This window comes from Malaya genurostris, chromosome 2 (assembly GCF_030247185.1).
Source record: "Malaya genurostris strain Urasoe2022 chromosome 2, Malgen_1.1, whole genome shotgun sequence".
Classification (NCBI taxonomy): Eukaryota; Metazoa; Arthropoda; class Insecta; order Diptera; family Culicidae; genus Malaya; species Malaya genurostris.
Window position 1 is genome coordinate 333198762 of NC_080571.1, and position 20105 is coordinate 333218866.

Consider the following 20105-nt stretch of genomic DNA (forward strand, 5'->3'; position numbering starts at 1 on the left):
GTTACTGAGGGGTAGTTAAATTTGTGATACAGTTTTGATAATCGAGTGGCAGGTCGTGTCGTCGGTTATACCATAAATAAAACACACATCAGCTGTTTTTCAAAGAAGGGCGAATCTAACATTGACAGCAAATGGAGAAATACAACGATGAATGTTTTAACTCTGGTTTCAATTCCTATTTATCGTGTATTATAAGATCAATTTTTGATAAATCGATGAGTTGTTGGTTTATCTTTAGAATGTATGCAGATTTGTGCACCTTTTCTATATCTCCATTGAATAAATCAACATAAGAAGAGTTTCGTCCTTTCCGATTTGTTTACTTCTATGATCCTTGTGTGAAGTGTGAAGTAACGCCCTCGCGCGTTTATCGTGAGATTGGCTGTTTTCAGAAACTAAGGCAAATCTGCTGCTTTGAAATCATTTACTATTTCCAGTAGTAAAGAGTTCGAAAACCATAAAAAATAACAAAAATAAACACCCTTCCTTTCAAGCAACTGAAGTATCGCCCTGTTTGTTGGCATGCAACACGGAAGGTGAAACTTACGTAAACGAAGGGAATGAGAGTTTTATCCTTTATAGTTCTTTGTTTTAGTAAGATTGAGATTTTGTAGAATCAGGATTTTTAGACAAAATAGTAGGATTTTGAAGCATTGGTTGCGAAATAGGACGGTTTTGGTTGTGTTTGTAATTTCATCACAAAATAAGCCTAGCGCCGATAATGATTTTGTTCAGTTTCGGATCATAAAAAATTGATAACATAGAACTTACTGGAGAACAAACACACGCAAAAATTTAAATTTCTAATAAACATTGATGAGTATGAATTTGAAATATGACGAATATTTGAATCTTATTAACGACACCAAAAAGCTTCACAAGAACAAACGAAGTTTTGGAAACAATGATAACTTTTGCTGTGTAGCTCTCGTTTAAAATATTATATGACCGAATATGTTTCTTCTTTTATGTCCCAAACTGATTACTTACCATTTCTATTTTCACTATCGGCAGGTTTCATTTGAATCGGATGATGCATCTGGAATGAGTTAAAAAAACATGCCGAATTAATTTTTCTGTCTACATGAACTAACTTCTTCACTCAACGTACAACTAAAATCAAATGTCAAATCATCACTTTTAAACGGCTTGAACATCAAAACTACAGACTCCGACTTCGAGCGTGCAGAAAATTGACCTCAGTATCAGACGTATCTTCTTTGATCAGGAACCCCGGTTCCGGTCGTCTACTCGGAATGCGTAGAATTAGCTATTGTTGGCATTTCGCACGAAAACAATCATTTCCCAGTTCTGGTTTGTTATTGAATTTATCCATTTCGATTACATTGCCCAACCCCTCCCACTCGACCATGGACGGAACCCGTTGGAGTTTTCTCGCCATGGAGGAAGTTATCACAATCAAAAGGGATTTCCCGGTCAATCGAATCGTGCTTTGTTGCGTGCAGCACTGTAGTACTCATGTGAACGTGTGAATGTGTGTGTGTATGTGTGCGAGTGAGAATGTTATTATTGCGGATTAGCAGCATCGACAGCGATTTTCCAAGTGAACGGAGAAACATGTACGGACAGCGCCATATACCGGGAAATGGTAGCAGTTTTCAGAAATGAAGCTATCGAATCGGCCATGGGTGAGGTGTGAGTGTGTGTAAAGACAGTTGACAGTTACATGTCGGCTGAGCATACGTGATCGTTTTGCTGGATTTGAACACGTTTCGTGATTATTGAGTTTTAATCCAATCTTCGCTGCTGCAGGGTGCTCCTGGGTGCGGTTAAATTCCCGGATGCTGCAGTGTGAAAGTGGTTAAAGCGAACAGCATTTGAAAGAAAGTTACGTGGTCGGATGTGGTGGTGTTTAGAAATTGGAAACCAACCAGGGAAGGTTCTTGTTTATTCAGGTCACTGAAAGTGTATTGAATTTTGTATGGACTTGAAGACCAACCGGTTAGCCGTGTGGAGATCCAACAGTAAGCCCGTGTTGCGAATATTCTAGGCGTGAAAGCTAAACGTATGGATTGGAAACTCAATTATTCAGTAATAATGTGTTTATTATGTACTATTAGCAGGAGGAAAGTACGGACTGGCTATAGAATGTAATGCCATATTCGATAGGCTCGCGTAGTTCAATTTCCGACATCGACAGGATGAACATACAAACGCAAGTCGTAAGTATAGCACAGACTAACAGACAGGACACTCAAATTAGATTCTTCAATCATTTTAACGGTCATTTCGAATATTCCTTTATTTGGGACAGTACTCACATGTGTCATGATGGCGCCACGTTACCCTATCAAAAACATCCTATCTGTCATCTAGACTGTGTTTATTTTTTTCATTTATCAACAGAGTTGCCATTCATACAGAATTACCTGTAATGTATTGATTTGTATACGTCCATGCGAATTTCATGCAGGATACAGATTTAATACATATTGCCAAAACTATATACATAATTGTGCCTACTTCTCATCGTCCAACGCAATACAAAATCAAACCCGTTTGGTTACAATATTTAATTGCTTCTTGTCTGCCGCCACTTAATTTCGGGTGAAAATTACCAACACAATAAAAAATAATCTAGATGAGCAACGTTGAGAAAAATAAATGGTTACTGTCTAACATCGCGATAAAGTTAAATATATTATCAACGTAATCCAATAATTTATTGTGACTATTCATTTTCAAATATTTTGATGAAATCAGGCATCCCTGCAAGCAGCTGATCGGTGTTGACAAACGAGGGGAAACCAACTAGTAAAAAAACTTTTACATAACACAAGGGGTGTACAGATAGTAAATAGTTCGCGCAGTACAATATAGGTAGAACTAGTGCATCACGAAAAAATATTTTTATAAGAATTTACTCATACTGTCATGTCTGTTAGTCTGTGAGTATAGTTTTGGTTTCTTGTTCGCATTGCAATCTCATGCAATGCCTGTTGAGAATATGAGAACTCGAGCTGTTGATTGTTATTGATCAACTCCTACATTTGTCATGTTCAATAGGTACGGTAGATAATAGAACGAAACGGTAATGCTATTGAAAATTTCATTTCCGATTGAATTTTACATCATTCTGCAACGTGTACATTTCCGAGCGAGGGGCGAATCAACATGGCTTATTACTAAACCTGTCATGATCAAAACGTTTTCTGGGATGCCAAGCCTGCTGATGTGTCTGTTATTCTGCACGTTTCTTGGAGAAACCGTTGACAATTTTCGTCGGCAGACTTTGAAAAATCGGTTTTTTTCCAGACACTCATCATCATTTGCAGACTTTTAAAACTATCATCACCACGTTTCGTTGTGGGCGTTTAATGAATAATGTGCTCCGTACTTTATAGATTTATTTAAGCTAGTAGATGCTTTTATCGTCAATACGACTTACTTTACTATGAGGAAAAGGCGCCCTGTGCAAGAAAGGGTAGAACTTAATCGTGAATATCTTTTGTTGTATTTAACGCAGCAACATAATATTTTCTCCATATTATCGAAAATATTATTAGCTATTTATACTATAACAATGTATGCTTATGAACCATGAGTAATTTTAATTGACTAATATAGGGAAGACGCATTTGTGCATGTTGTTTAAGACGGTCAATTTAGTCACTCAATTTATAATTAAAATGCTCTTATAAGTGAGTAATGTCATTTTGTAATAATACTCGAATTGAAATGTGACCATATTTCAGCGAAACTTAATTTTCAATAGCATTCACAACGTTCCAATTAAAATTATAGACACTCTCCTAATACTGGACATGTTTTTAAAGTTTTGACGTGAATATGTCTTACTTTACTATGGGGCGCCTTTTCAAAATTTGTCCTGTGGAAGAATGGGTAGAATTTAATCGTAAATATCTCGAGTTGCACTAAACACAACCACATAATTCTTTCTCCATGTTATCAGTAATATGATCAGTTATTTGTGATTAAATTATAATCATGAACATAATCATAAACAACTCAAAATTTACGTTTTCTCAAACTTTTGGAAACAATGAGGAAAACTCATTACGCTTGTTTGCTTTTTCCGCCCTCGGACAACGGTTTTAAGGTAGTCTCAGGCGAGGCGAGCAGTCATCTTAAAAGCTATAAAGCCTCAAATTGAACTTAATTTATTTTTAGAATTAAATTTCAGAATATAGTTCTAGAATACGGGTGCAAAACTAAGACTAGGAAACTTAATCTCAATTCTAGATTGTGGAGCTAGATTTTTTGGAACTCGTTCCTCGATCAGATTTTAGAACTGAATTTAGTGTCTTAATTTCAGTTCGGAATTCGTATCCAGAACTCTAATTCGTAATTCAGAATTCAAGATGTGAATTCTTTATCTGGATTTTGGAACAACATTTCAGATCTGAACCAAAATTTTTTAACTGACTTCTGACTCTGAATATAATTCCTGATTCCAGTTTCTGAGTACATTACCATTATTCAGATTAAGCATGGTGGAATTGAATTCGGAACTTGGGTTCTGGGACTTGATTCAGTGCTTTAAATCAAGTTTGGAATTGAAGTTCAGTATTCATTTCTACAACGAAATTCGGATCCTGTATTCTGAAATTAAATTATGAACAATTCATGACATGGATCTCGAACCTGAATTCAGTTCCGCTCATACTCCAATTTAGACGCTCCGTTACAATTCTAGGAGCGAAACAGTGAAAGTTGTAAAATTCACATAATCAATCAACTAATATGAACGATTATTGATATTCAGACGTGTGAAAGAAGCATGTCAGTTTTGTATTCACATCATCCAGTTATGTCTCTGACAATACTCACCCACCTTTTTTTGTCGTTTGAAAGAGGTATTTGATTTCCTTCCATAAGAGCAGGAGTCGGTTTCTGAGGTTTCTTAGGAACATTAGAAAGTTTCTTGAAAGGTTTAGAATATGGTTCAATTTGTTAAACTTCTTTAGCGAAATTTTCATTTGATAGCATTGCTTTTTTTTATTCCATCGGTCTTGTCTCCGTAATTTTTGTTTCCGTTTGTTTCACATTTTAATTGTATCGTAACAATTATGTAAGTGACGCATTAAAAGCTTACAAAACTCACACAATGAATCAACTAGTACGTGCGATTATCGATATTCGAAAGTGTGTAAAAATCATGCAAGTTTTATTCGTATTTACGTTTATATTCAAGTACTGTTCCTGGTCTGCAGATTTGTTCTCATTGTTGACGGTATTTCACATTAAGATTCATCATGATAGATGAGTTAACATCTCTCTATATGACATCGTTATCACAATTTCATCGTCTCAAGAAGGATCTAAAACAGGTAATATTACATACCTAGCACAAAGCAACACTTCATTACACCCATAGGTACGCTTAAGCATGTTCAAGCTAAGCTGATAGGGGAAAGTCTTATAAAGCGCCCCTGCTAACCAAAATGCCCCTTTTCCTTTCTTAAGCATTAAAAACTTTTCTGAACCAAAGTTTTATCACTAACACTATCTTTTCGTAGGATCTTTCTGCTATGCAAGTTTGGTGGTTGTCGTTTTGCAGGAAAGTATGAAAAAACTAAAAATTTCATTTGGCAGCGTTTCGATGTAAGATTTTGCTACGACTAAATAGATGTTTTATCCGCCATTTCTTTGACATACTGATTATCTTAAAACAGTAACTTTATGGACATTTCAAGAAGCATAATGCATCATTGTTGTGGGATAAAATGTCTTTTGTTGTGTGTCATACCACTGATTTGTTGTGAGACATATTTTACGGCTGCTGGGGCATTATGTCTGAGGCGAGCGAAAAAAACTAAGGATGTGGCCGTTTTGGAAAATGTGTTTATATCAATCAATTCTCATCTTTTCTATAGGAGTCATTGAAAATTATGTTCCTCATCCGTATTGCAATGAAATACTTACATTCTTGAGGAAAATATATCAATACACTTGGAAATATCTCAAGGTTTTCTTAAGGGGGGCATATTATAACACTTTACCCTACCTACCTCTAACGTCATCATCACGCTACGGGTAAGCGTGCTTCTGCTTGAAACGATCTAAATAGAGGTAAAATTTACCACCCACTCGCTCTACTCTGCTCACGTTGTTCTGTTCTTCCTAACCTCGTAATGAACCTCGTGAGGCTGTTGGTTTTTAAATTCTATTTGTTGCCACGGTCTTAAAACTTAACGTGTCAACTTCCCCATAAAATGTCTTAACCGTACACCTGATCCCATCCGGTTTTATATTACGGTCCTACAAACGATTGAAGCGTTGTGATGAAGCGAGAAGATACATAAATTTATATTTCACTAATTTTTAGGTGTACATTAGGTAGAAATTTAGAGTTGAATCGTAAGTGAACTACAACCTCAAAATACAATTTCAAATCATGCAAAATTTATCTAAAATCAACGAATAATAATCATTCGTGTGCGAGAACATTAACACGTCATACTTGCAGCTCTCTAAGGTAGCGATAAATACAGGAGCTGTAACGTGAACAAATGTTATTTACCGACCTCGTAAAATTGAGGTTGTTTCAAAACACAGTTTTGTAGCATAATAATTAGTGATGGGGTCGTTAGGGGAGCGTGAAGGTTCATTTGTTGTATAAATAGTGAAAAATTAGATTCACTTATCGAGCGAGATTGTTAGATTTACTAACGTGGTTGAAGATCATTTATCAACTTTCAAGTTTATTTCCTATTCATATCAAGTGTACACATAGTTGCAGCGAAAATTTTAGCTATCGAATAGAATACGTTTGGAGTGGTTTCTGGGTGCCACTTGGTGTAGAAGATTTTGACGGAACAAAATCTCTTATCATGAAATTTAGCTCGTCTTCACTTGAGCAAACTGGAATTAATCTATGGCAATTTCGTGAACAACAAAACGTTCACGAAGCGGAATTGGAGTCGATATTAAAATCAGGGTATAGAATGATTCAAATTTCAGTTCAATAGTGTTGCAATTGGGTTCATAGTATATTTCAGGCAGGCATTTTGACAGAAGTTAGGGTTAAATCTTTAGATATTAGAGTAGATACTATGTAGTGTGTTCGGGTGTGCAGTTTTCATTTGAAAGTGTTTGCAACAAGATGCAAATCAGTTTTTGCAATGACTGAGCGGAAACATATATTGGAGAAGCCAAATGAATGAAAAACTAACAGAAAAGATGATTTTTTTGGAAAAAGATTCGCTCAGAGACAGGACTCGAACCTGCGTTCTTATGCATTCCGTGCATACGCGCTTCCATTTCGCCACTTTGAATCTTGAAGGATGTAGACCATGTTCGATGTACGTTCTACTATGTCTGTCTAGCGTTTTAGAGTGACTAAAACAAGATTCAGTGGCGAAATGGTAGCGCGTATGCACGGAATGCATAAGAAAGCAGGTTCTAGTTCTGTCTCTGAGCATATCTTTTTCCAAAAAAATCATCTTTTCTGTTAGTTTTTCATTCATTTGGCTTCTCCAATATATGTTTCCGCTCAGTCATTGCAAAAACTGAACTTAGTTATGGCGGCTTTATGTCAAACCAACTAAAATTAATAAATCGTTAATGCAAATGTTGTTCCAAATTCAACTTTTTTAGCTAGATGTGATTCGAATGTTTGCAACGTCAGATATATGAGTTTAGCTTTTTGATATCTTTCTGTTGTTTGAAAAATATTACACTCAGGCAAGAGGAGTAGTGAAAATCATTAGGCAAATCTTATGATGCATTAAAAATCACCATTTCAAAAGATTATTATGAAAAATATACCTCTATTATAACGATTATGACTCTGCAACTTATTAATTCCACGGCATGTGAGAGAAGTTATGTTAGTCATAGAAATTTTGCAATTTTTTTTTTAAATTTCGTATGAATTTCATAAGGCATTTCATTGGAAATACAATTGTCAATCGGGATGATCGAGCAGCCAACTCAGGCTAAAATTCTAGCACTGAACCGATCGAGCACTGAAAAATTATGCAGTCGAGTAAGAATTCATTACGCATTCCGTCATTTCGATAATGTGGGTGGGAGCAAGTGTTCACCAGTTTAATTCTGCACCGTGTATTTATTGTAATCATCGATGTTTCAAGACCGAGGGCACATATTCCATCCAAGTCTCTGCTAGGCCGCCATGGTTTCGTGACCATCATCTTCTCCGCAAAGACGAAAACAACGAAGAAGTATATAAGTTCGTTGTTGCTAAATATCTGTGATATTTAGCTGTGAAAGTTGATTTTTTTTATGTTTGATTATAAATGTGATATCGTTATGAAACGTGTGCTGCCAAATTGTAATACTGACTTTCACAATCAATAAAGTGTTGTATTTTACTTCATTTTGTTTACTTTGCTCTCACTGACTTGCTAGCTTTGATGGCCCCGAAGGACTGAGATGATGGTTACGATCAGAGATGCCATGTATACAGATTTATCTGTATTATACAGATTTTTACAACCTCATACAGATCTAATACAGAATACAGATTTTATACAGATTTCCTAAATGCAATACAGATTTCACAAGAAGTTATAAAGAAAAATAAAACTGTTTTCGTCTGAGCTATCTTTTAGTATTTGATTGCATTGACGAGATGAAAGTTTATTAATCAACGGACAAATCACAGATTAAAGTAAAAATTTGTGTGCAGATATTTGATGATCAACACAAAAAAAAACATTTAGACAGTGTGAGCACGAGAAAGCAGAGCCAAACTTGGTATTGACCAAAGCGAGTAATGCACTTACAGTAAATTAAAAGGACCTTGTCAGATGGAAAACTGAGCAAATTTATCGCTTGCACTCTAACAGGGCACCTTTGGCTGATGAATTAGCAGGGCCCTTTGGCTTACTGACATTAGCAGACCAAAAGATTCTTCTGCTGGTCTGGTATTTAATTATGGTTGAAAATACATTAATATTAAATTTTGTCTTTACATATTTTTGTGAACTACGAAGATATGAAAAATAAACGCTCATCGAAAACCTTATTCTTTAACCATAATCTGTTGAAATAGCGTTCAACCAAATACAAATTATTTATTTATTATTTAATAATAAATACAAATAATAATTTAAATTATTATTTGTATTTGATTCAACATCATTTCATTATAGAAATTTCATTTTATTAGTGAATTCAGATAAATACAGATTTTTTATACAGGGTAATACAGATTTTCTCTGAAAATATCTGGCATCTCTGGTTACGATAGCACTACCTGGAGCGCCTTATTGTTGCCACCGGGCTGATTCCATCACCACACGAAAAAAATCTCACAACCAAAGCTGCCATTTTAAAATCTGTGTTTCAACTTGAAAATTTTGTGTACCATCTGTGTTGCATATTTTCGATCTGTGAAAATCTGTGAAAAACATTTTGAAAATCTGCCATTTTTAAGAAAAATTCATAAAAATTTGTGAATTTTGATAAAATCTGTGTTCTGTGTTCAGAATCTGAGTGACAAAATAGGCAAAAAATCTGTGGTTTTACAGAAAAATCTATGAATATGGTAACTCTGCTCACAACGTTCTTTCAATAGTCCCACACTCAAATAAAAATTCACGTTCGATTCACTTGAAAAATCACGTAGAATGGTTTCAAATGTCAAATTGAATATTTTACGTGACGAAAATGAACGTTATACGAACATCCCCTAAAATGAATAGAGTCATCACATTAGGTTTACGTGAATTGACCAAACGTCAAACAATCTACATGAAAAACTCGATTTTGAAAATGGCGAGCAGTGGCCCTCGAAGTGTAAGTAGTGTAAATATTTGCGAGAAAAGTTATTTAATTATAATTTTTACTCCATCGATCGGACCATTCCAGTATGAAAGTTTCCAGTTGTTCAACTGGACCGAGTGCCTGCGTGAGTCCGGAAGTTTACCCGCTCCTGCCGAATGCTTCAAACAGGCCGTCGGTATGAAGCTAGAGACACTGGAACCATGTAATGCGACTTCAACTTGCATCGGTAGTGTTGTGGACGAGGTTGTGGGAGTTCTTGGATCTCGACTTCGGCTTCGGTTGGATGGCAGTGACAACATAAACGATTTCAGGAGGCTTGTCGATTTGAGATACCACGACGTTATTAGTTGCTTTTTAAGCCATTGGAATTATATGACAATTTTCTTAAATAAATGTTTTATATTTCATGGCATTTTTCATTCCATAGATTTATATAAAAATCTGAAATCTCTCTTTTGACTTCAACCAATATATAAAATAGTAATTCTCTGGTATCTAAATTTGATATGAACTGATAGGCAAATGTGATATGAACAGTACATTATATTTTACCTATGAAACACGTAACTTTTACTGGATTATGCATTAAACAGCTTTCAAATGTCAGTCCATTAAAACCTACGTGAAAAGTAGGGTGGAAAATATTCACATATCTTTTCACGTAACTATAATATGATTATTATTTTGAGTGTAACTGCAAATCTCGATTAATTTTTCAAAAGGGCGTATAAGCAAGTGACAGTTTCTCTTTGTTTACTTTATCTTCTATTAATTACCGAGCGGTTTCCACGTTTATCACTCAACTCTTTGCATGAAATGATACCCGAAACTTTCGACTTTCAAGCAGAATAGTGATATCAAAGAAAATCTTTCCATTCGTAACCGAATGTTCGAAGTGAGCACACGCGTTTTTTAACAATCGACATCGGTAAGACGAAGGTGCCTATCACAGCAGAGGCTGTAGTATAGGCATTAAATAAAAGTGATAAAAAGTAGCATCCCCGCAAGTGAGTTCTGTCTGTGCACCGGTTTTGTATCAGTATCGACAGTAGACGCTATTGTGCTATCCTCGGGCAGCAGTTATTTCTATTGTTTGCTACCCGCATCACAGCAGCCAAATCCTGAGTCAAGGTCACGCTGAAGCACAACGAAGGAGTGAAGGAGCAACTCACCTAACAGCTTACCGTGACATACTGTTAAGTATTTTCTCAAACTTTTTCTTTCAACTTTTACTATTCATATATTTTCTTTTCATTTTATTTCTTTCTTTCTCATTTCAAGTGCGGGAGACTTCTTTACTCCCGCACTTTAAATATGAATATTGATGACAGTGGGGGTGTCTCGGAGGAGGGCGAAGCTGAACGAATGAACGAAGAACATTTAGAGGCTGAGTTTGCTTCCGAGATGCCATCTACCCCTCCTATACCATCTCCCCCTCCGATACCATCTCCCCCTCCGATACCATCTCCCTCTCCGATGCCATTTCCCTCTCCGATGCCTCCATCTCCCTTTAAGATATTGCCTGCTCGCCAAAAAGTTTACCAAGACGATGGCTCGGGGGGTCCGTGGGTGGTATACTTCCGGCCCAAATTAAAGTCTCTCAGAGTTTTAAATATTGCTCGGGACCTGGAAAAACATTACTCGGCAATAAAAACAATAGATAAGGTTTCGCCAAACAAGTTACGCGTTGTTGTGTCCGACCTGAAGCAAGCAAACGGGATTGCTACCAACGAGTTGTTCACGAAGGAGTACCGCGTGTACGTCCCGTCTCATGTGGTGGAGATCGACGGTGTGGTCCGTGACGAAAGTCTGACAATCGAAGATCTGATGAAGGACGGGGTAGGCCGTTTCAAAAACCCCGACCTTCAACCAGTGAAAATTTTGGAGTGCAAGCAATTGCACTCCAAATCGATAGATGGTAAATTTTACCAATCGGACTCATTTCGCGTGACTTTTGCCGGATCTGCACTTCCAAATTATTTGGTAGTGAGTGGAGTTCGTCTACCTGTTCGGCTGTATGTACCGCGGGTAATGCATTGTACAAGCTGCAAACAGCTAGGTCATACGGCAACCTATTGTTGCAACAAACTGCGATGCGGCAAATGCGGAGAGGCCCATGAGGACGATCTCTGCAGAAGAGCAGTGGAAAAGTGTTGCTACTGCGGGGAGAATCCTCATGATCTTTCGGTGTGCCCTACGTACATACAGCGTGCGGAGAAATTGAAGCGATCCGTGAAAGAACGTTCTAAACGTTCTTATGCGGAAATCTTAAAAAGAACCACTCCATCGACCCCTGAGAACCCGTTTGCAATCTTGCCAGTTGAAGAGGATACCTCTGACGACCCAGGCGAAGGACCTTCCTACACACAGGTTGAAGGAAGCAGGAAAAGACAAAATCTGGCTTCTCCCAAGCTTCATCGTAAAGGCCTCAGACTGTCCTCTTCGTCACAAAAGAACCAAACGGAAACAAAAAGTGCTGACTCAAAACCGAAGCAAACACCTCCTGGGTTCAAAAAACTTAGGGATGATAAGGAGTACCCAGCACTTCCTGGGGCATCAAAAACCCCGAATGACCCCAAAGCACAACCAGAAAATCCAACAAACGCTGGATTATTGAAATTTTCTGATATCGTGGACTGGATATTAACAGCCTTCAATATTACTGATCCTCTGAAAAGCTTCCTAACTGCTCTACTGCCAACAGTAAGGACATTTTTAAAACAGTTGACTGAACAATGGCCCCTCCTTGCAGCGATCGTATCTTTTGATGGATAATTTACCACTGAGAATCGAAGATATGATCATTGTGCTTCAGTGGAATTGCAGAAGTATCATCCCAAAACTTGATTCTTTCAAACACTTAATACATACTCATAATTGCGATGTATTCTCCTTGAGTGAAACTTGGCTTACTTCTAACATCAACCTCGACTTCCATAATTTTAACATAATCCGCCTGGACCGAGAAGACTCTTATGGAGGGGTACTTTTAGGGATTAAAAAGTGCTATTCATTTTATCGTATTAACCTCCCCTCGACACCGGGAATTGAAGTTGTTGCTTGCCAAATTAATATTAAAGGCAAAGATCTATGTATAGCTTCTATCTACATTCCTCCCAGAGTCTCGATAGGGCATCGTCGGCTTGCAGACATCATAGAACTTCTTCCTTCACCGCGGCTGGTTTTAGGGGACTTTAACTCGCATGGTACAGGATGGGGCTGCTTATATGATGATAATCGTTCTTCGTTAATTCAAGATCTGTGTGACAACTTCAATTTGACAATTCTAAACACGGGAGAAATGACACGGAACCCTAGACCACCAGCACAACCAAGTGCGCTGGATTTATCCCTTTGCTCGACTTCGCTACAGTTAGATTGCAAGTGGAAGGTAATCTGTGATCCTCACGGTAGCGATCACTTGCCGATCATAGTTTCTATCACCAACCGTGGAAGACCATCGGAAACAATCAAAGTTTCGTACGATTTCACACGAAACATTGATTGGAAACGTTACGCGAGCTCGATGTCTGAGAAACTGGAAACATCACAGGAGCTTCCTCCGGAGGAAGAGTATACATTTTTGGCTGGCATGATTCTTGACACCGCAATTCAAGCTCAGACGAAACGAGTACCTAGCGCGCAAACTAGTATGCGTTCTCCCAACCCATGGTGGGACAAAGAGTGCTCAGAGCTGAAAACGAAAAAAGCTTCAGCCTTCATCTCGTTTAGAAGGAACGGAACTCCAGATAATTATCGGAAATACGCGACGTTAGAATTTCAAATGAAAAGTCTGATTAAAGCTAAGAAACGCGGTTACTGGCGAAGGTTTGTTGACGGATTAACGAGAGAAACAGCAATGAGCACTCTTTGGAATACGGCCCGTCGCATGCGCAATCGAAATCACGCGAACGAAAGCGAGGAATATTCTAACCGCTGGATATTTGATTTCGCTAAGAAAGTATGTCCTGATTCTGTTCCGGAACAGAAGATATCCCGCGTCGCGACATTGAATACAAACGAAACACCGTTTTCGATGGTAGAGTTCTCACTTGCGCTCTTGTCGTGTAACAATAGAGCCCCGGGGTTAGACAGAATTAAATTCAACTTGTTGAAAAATCTGCCCGACTCTGCCAAAAGGCGCTTGTTGAATTTATTCAACAAGTTCCTCGAGGGTAATATTGTCCCACACGAATGGAGAGAAGTGAGAGTTATTACTATTCAAAAACCTGGAAAACCAGCCTCCGATCACAATTCGTATCGGCCGATTGCTATGCTTTCCTGTATTCGGAAATTGTTGGAGAAAATGATTCTCTTCCGTCTAGACAATTGGGTCGAAACAAATGGATTGCTTTCAGGTACACAATTTGGGTTCCGCAGGGGCAAAGGAACGAACGATTGTCTAGCGTTGCTCTCAACAGAAATTCAAATGGCATTTGCTCGTAAAGAACAAATGGCATCAGTTTTCCTCGACATCAAGGGGGCATTCGATTCAGTTTCCATTAACGTTCTATCTGAGAAGTTGCATCAGCATGGTCTTTCACCAGTTTTGAACAACTTTTTATATAATCTATTGTCCGAGAAACACATGCATTTTGAGCATGGTGATTTGACGACAAAGCGATTCAGTTACATGGGTCTTCCTCAGGGCTCATGCTTAAGCCCCCTTTTATACAACTTTTACGTAAATAACATTGATGAATGTATCAACACATCTTGCACGCTAAGACAACTTGCCGACGACAGTGTTGTGTCTATTATAGGACCCAAAGCTGCCGATCTCCAAGGACCATTGCAAGATACCCTCGACAACTTGTCGACATGGGCTTTTCAAATGGGTATCGAGTTCTCTACGGAGAAAACTGAGCTGGTTGTATTTTCAAGGAAGCGAGAACCTGCGCAATTACAGCTTCAACTAGGGGGTGAAACCATAGCTCAGGTTTTCACATTTAAATATCTCGGGGTCTGGTTCGATTCCAAAGGTACCTGGGGATGTCACATTAGGTATTTGAAACGAAAATGCCTACAGAGAATCAATTTCCTTCGTACAATAACCGGAACTTGGTGGGGCTCTCACCCAGGAGACCTGATCAGGTTGTACAAAACGACGATATTGTCAGTAATGGAATATGGATGTTTCTGTTTCCGCTCCGCTACGAATATTCATTTCATTAAACTGGAAAGAATTCAGTATCGTTGTTTACGTATTGCCTTGGGTTGCATGCAATCAACCCATACGATGAGTCTTGAAGTGCTGGCGGGCGTCTTACCGTTGAAAAACAGGTTCTGGGATCTCTCATATCGACTGCTAATCCGATGCGACATTTTGAATCCGATGGTGATAGAAAACTTTGAAAAGCTCGTCGAGCTTAATTCACAAACCCGTTTTATGTCCTTGTATTTTGACTACATGGCTCAGAATATAAATCCTTCTTCGTTTGTTCCCAATCGTGTTCATTTTGTGGATACTTCTAATTCTACTGTGTTCTTCGACACATCCATGAAAGAAGAAATTCGTGGAATCCCGGATCCTGTACGCCCTCAAGAGATCCCAAAAATTTTTAATAATAAATTTAAAGAAGTCGACTGTAATCAAATGTTTTACACTGACGGATCATATCTAGACGGGTCCACTGGCTTCGGTATATTCAATGTAAATTTCACCGCTTCCTATAAACTCAGTGATCCAGCTTCAGTTTACGTCGCAGAACTAGCTGCAATTCAGTATACCCTTGAGATCATTGACACTCTGCCCACAGATCACTACTTCATTGTATCGGACAGTCTCAGTTCCATTGAGGCTCTCCGTTCAGTGAAGCCTGGAAAGCACTCACCGTATTTCCTGGGGAAAATACGGGAACAATTGAGTGCTTTATCTGCAAAATCATACCAGATTACCTTGGTTTGGGTCCCCTCACATTGTTCCATACGGGGCAATGAGAGGGCGGACTCGTTAGCCAAGGTGGGCGCACTAGAAGGTGATATCTATGAAAGACCAATCTGCTTCAATGAATTTTTCAGTTGCTGTCGTCAGAAAACTCTAGCTAGCTGGCAGAATACATGGAATAGTGGAACTCTGGGACGATGGTTACACTCAATAATCCCACAGGTATCGACGAAAGCTTGGTTCCGGGGGTTGGACGTGAGCCGAGACTTTATTCGTGTAATGTCAAGGCTCATGTCTAATCATTATATGTTCAGCGCGCATCTCCGTCGTGTGGGGCTCGCTGAGAGTGGTGTCTGCGTTTGCGGTGAGGGTTATCATGACATCGAACATGTTGTTTGGACATGTGTCGAGTATTGTGATGCCAGGTCCCAACTCATAGGTTCCCTTCGGGCCCGAGGTATACCACCCTTCGTACCAGTCCGCGACGTCTTGGCAACTCGAAATCTTCCTTATATGACTCTCATCTATAACTTCTTGAAAACTATCAATGCTCAAATTTAGTGCTCTCCCTATCTCTTTCTCGTCTACAGCTCTACCGCACTCTTCTTTACGTTGCTGGAAGTATGGCCTGTGTAAACGATGCTTCGGAGCATGCACCTGCCTTGAACTGACTGAGTTGCTGGAAGCTACCCAAAAACGTCACATCAACGTCAGAACACACCAACGAAGCATCCCAATCCAGAATAATCTCTTCATTGCTACAAGCTGAAAAACATGAAGATTCATCGAACGCAAAATGTGTCTAAAAGATGTATGCCACAAACCAATGATGTATTCAAATTTCAATTCAATACTGTGTAGGTCCCACCCTCCCTATGTCCCCTTACTAACTGGGGAGTATGCCGCCCCGTAATACGGCATCCCTTTCTCTCTCCCTAACAACAAGACAATCGGCCACGTTAAGCTAAAGCAAATGAGCCTAATAAAAATTTTATTTGAAAAAAAAAAAAAAGAAAATCTTTTGAATCACAATAATCGAAAGAGAGAGTGATTAAAGAGAAACTGTCACTTGCTTATACGCCCTAATAATCAACCGAGAAATGAGAGTCTCTCTGTTTACTTTCTCTTTTGATTATTAGGGAGCCACTACTGCAATTTATTGAAAGTTTCCAATATAAATTGAAAGCTTGTGGTCTTAACTCGAAAGTTTTGCAAGGAATTAGGCGTCAAATATAAATTTAACCCCTTAAATCGTGAAATAAAAAAGGTGGGTGGGTAATGTCAGATACATAACTGGATGTCGTGAATACGAAAAAACTGATACGCTCCCATCACTTTTCCGAATATCAGTTAGTTGATTGATTGTATGAATTGTGCAAGCTTTCCTCTTTTTCACTAATAGAGTTTCAAGCGATGTACCTACATAAAAGTACAGATTAGTTACATTAAACAGCTACTATTCTACAACTATATAATCCCAAATTGAAACAATGCCTTTTTAATTTGCCAATATAGGAGGCTAGGTACGTCAAATTTGTAGTTTATTTTTATTGATGCTACAAAGTTCGAAGATATCTGATTCTTCTCGAAATTTCAGTACGAGACAATTGCAATGGCCTGGTCTGAAATGTATCGACGATCTTCGGTATGCAAGAGTCATTCTAATAATAATAATGATAGTAATAATAATAATAATAATAATAATAATAATAATAATAATAATAATAATTAGTGACGGTACAAATCTACTTTTCTACCTGTTTTCGGTGCCATTCTTTCATTTGTTCAATTTGTTCAACTCTGTTTCGCACGGCATATTTGTATACTAGTATAAAGATGTGTTCAAAATCATCACTTTCGCTTTCGCATTGCCGTTCGTAATTGAATGTGTTAGTGACGGTGCAAATTAATTTAACTTCCATCTTGATGAATCTTTTGGTAGGAAATATTGAGATCTGAGATGGTTCTCGTGTGTATCTTGTTTCGGCAATGGGCCTTGCTGGACTTTTTGGCTGCCTTTCTACCGATTTTCGGTGTCATTGTGCTGAGGGTGTCTCGTGCATTCAGATCGGGAAACTGTGAGACGACAGGTCCTCGATGTTGCTATCGTGTGTCTTGTTTCGGGAACAGTTGCTCAGCAAATGGTAGGAAAAATGAACAACTCAACTTTTATATGGATGCTCTTGTACAGAAGCAGACCTCTCGCGTTCTGATTGGCTGGTGCAGTCATGAGTTAAATCAAACAGGTTTTTCAATAGTGTACTATTGAAAAACTTCAATGTTGTTGCAATACACGTTCAAGTTGAAAATTTTCGATTCTATTGGTAGTTAAATTATATAAATCCTTCTACAGATCACTGAGCTATGAGCTTTCAAAATACGAGAAAGGCAAACGCGCCGTATGAATTATCCTCTTTGATACTCGTTTATACCAAACATTTCAGAAAAGTTTAATTTTGAACTATTTGAGAATATGTCACACAACTGAAAATTTTATTATAAAATTGTGATCATATTTCCGATGGCGTGTAGCAAGAATTATGTTGATTCATTAGATATAACATGAGATATTCACGATCAAAAACTTATCACTCTCTCAGAGGGTAAATTTTGAAAAGGCGCCCCATAGTAAAGTAAGTCGTATTCACGACAAAAAAATAACAGAGAGAGACTGTCATTTGCAGTTAGGCCCTTTTGTCGTGAGACTATCACGTTCTTCTTTTAGTGTTGCGTTGATTACTTTGAATCGTTGGTCGTCTAATAAATCGTTCTACGAAAAGCTAATTCGGGACTTGGAATATTTTAAAATAGATCCATTGGACCGTGTACAATTCTCCTTTAAACTAATTTGACAGGCATAGGGCCGGTGTTGAGCCATTTTTTATATGAGGTATTGGCCCGTTGGACTAGTTTAGAAATGAAAAACTGCTTACTTGTGGAATATTTGTTCTTCGGAATTGTTTTTTAAACATACCTAAAATGTTGGCATAATTCGAAGTGATACCAAGGGGAAAATCACTTCAAACACTGGACTCAAAACTCAATTCATTTAGAAACAATATCATCTAATCTCACATCATCTTCCCCCAAATTTCACAAACCGCCCAATTGGAGTTAGAGTTTTGAGTAAACTGTCTCCTGATTGACACCTATGTTATTCAACGATTCATGAAACTTATTCATCACATCGCTAGTTGTTGCATAAAGCCATTTGACACCGGTATGTTAGCACCAGCCATTTGAAAGTACACTGCAATGTTTTGATACTCATCGCGGCTATTAAATTGTGAAAATTACATCCATTTGATGTCCCAAAACGCTATCCACTGTATTTTAGGTAAACCGATAAGTTATTGTGATAGAATCGACACAAAAATCTCTAATGTAATAAACAAAGGACGTATAACGATTGTTTATTTACGTTACAATCGGCTGATTTTGAAGTTCTTTCGATTTCGATCTCATCAAGATGGCGTCATGACAGGGGTCGGTTGCATAATACTCAGGTCATGTTGAAGATTAGGGTGTGAAATCCTAGAAAACAGTTAGTCATTTACAAGCATTTTATATTCATATAAAGAGAATGTAGGGCAAAGGAGCCTCACATGTGAATTTTACCCAAGGTATGCCGAATATTGGATTATAAGATGTATTACTTTGTGTCAGCATTGAATTGAATTTTATATATTATATTGTAGACGCAGCACAATTTCCATTCCCCAAGATTTTGAACTATGAATACGTTCACAAACATGTCGATGGCACAGTGAACACAGCCGTAGAATGGGAAACATTTTCATTTGAACATCCTGTATCTACTAAAGCTACTGAAGGTATATCGTGTACTTCTAGCCGCAAACCCTGCACTTCAATATTAAAGGGTTCAATTTGCTAAACGCCATTACATCGAGGTTCTTCAAACAATTCTGCTTTCGTGACGAAGGCAAGTCCTCAATAATTCATCCGTATCGATTTTTGTTGTTTCATCACTCGTCGTCGTCGTCGTCGATTTGATGTCGTGTGGTAAACAAACACTAGCTAGAACCATGACCGACTATTTACTCATGCCTATCAAGCCGTATTCGAAGGCACATTTTACTCATACAGAAGGTGTTTGTGTTCAGCAGTGAAAATGATGTTTGAAACAACTTCAATAAGCATTCTTCAACCCTCACGCGAACATTTTTATTTTATCTATTTCAATACTGTTTGAAGATTTTTTTATTTCCAAGGCAAGGATAACGGATGAAAAGAAACATATTCTACGGGTTGATTTGAGCAAATTTTGACTTAATGGAAGAGAATGACTTCAAACAAAATTAATCAAACACCTGGCAACGGCAACCCAGTCTGAAGATACTCACTCAAACTTTTCTGAATATATTGAATCAATGTTCATATCGCGAATTGATATTTTGAATAGCCTTGTGAGTGTTCAATCACAGATAACAAATACACCGGCTCGACCTAAATTTTCATTTTT

General features: G+C 38.0%; 1 protein-coding gene across 6 annotated transcripts in view; it reads right to left on the bottom strand.

Annotated features, from left to right (window-relative positions):
- Nucleotides 1-20105, bottom strand: part of LOC131431632 (CUGBP Elav-like family member 2) — an 849840-nt gene that overhangs the window by 323183 nt on the left and 506552 nt on the right. For all 6 annotated transcript variants that reach the window (XM_058597461.1, XM_058597459.1, XM_058597463.1 and 3 more), the window contains one exon: nt 991-1039. In XM_058597461.1, coding sequence (XP_058453444.1) covers nt 991-1039 — 49 coding nt within the window. The remainder of the gene's footprint in view (nt 1-990; nt 1040-20105) is intronic.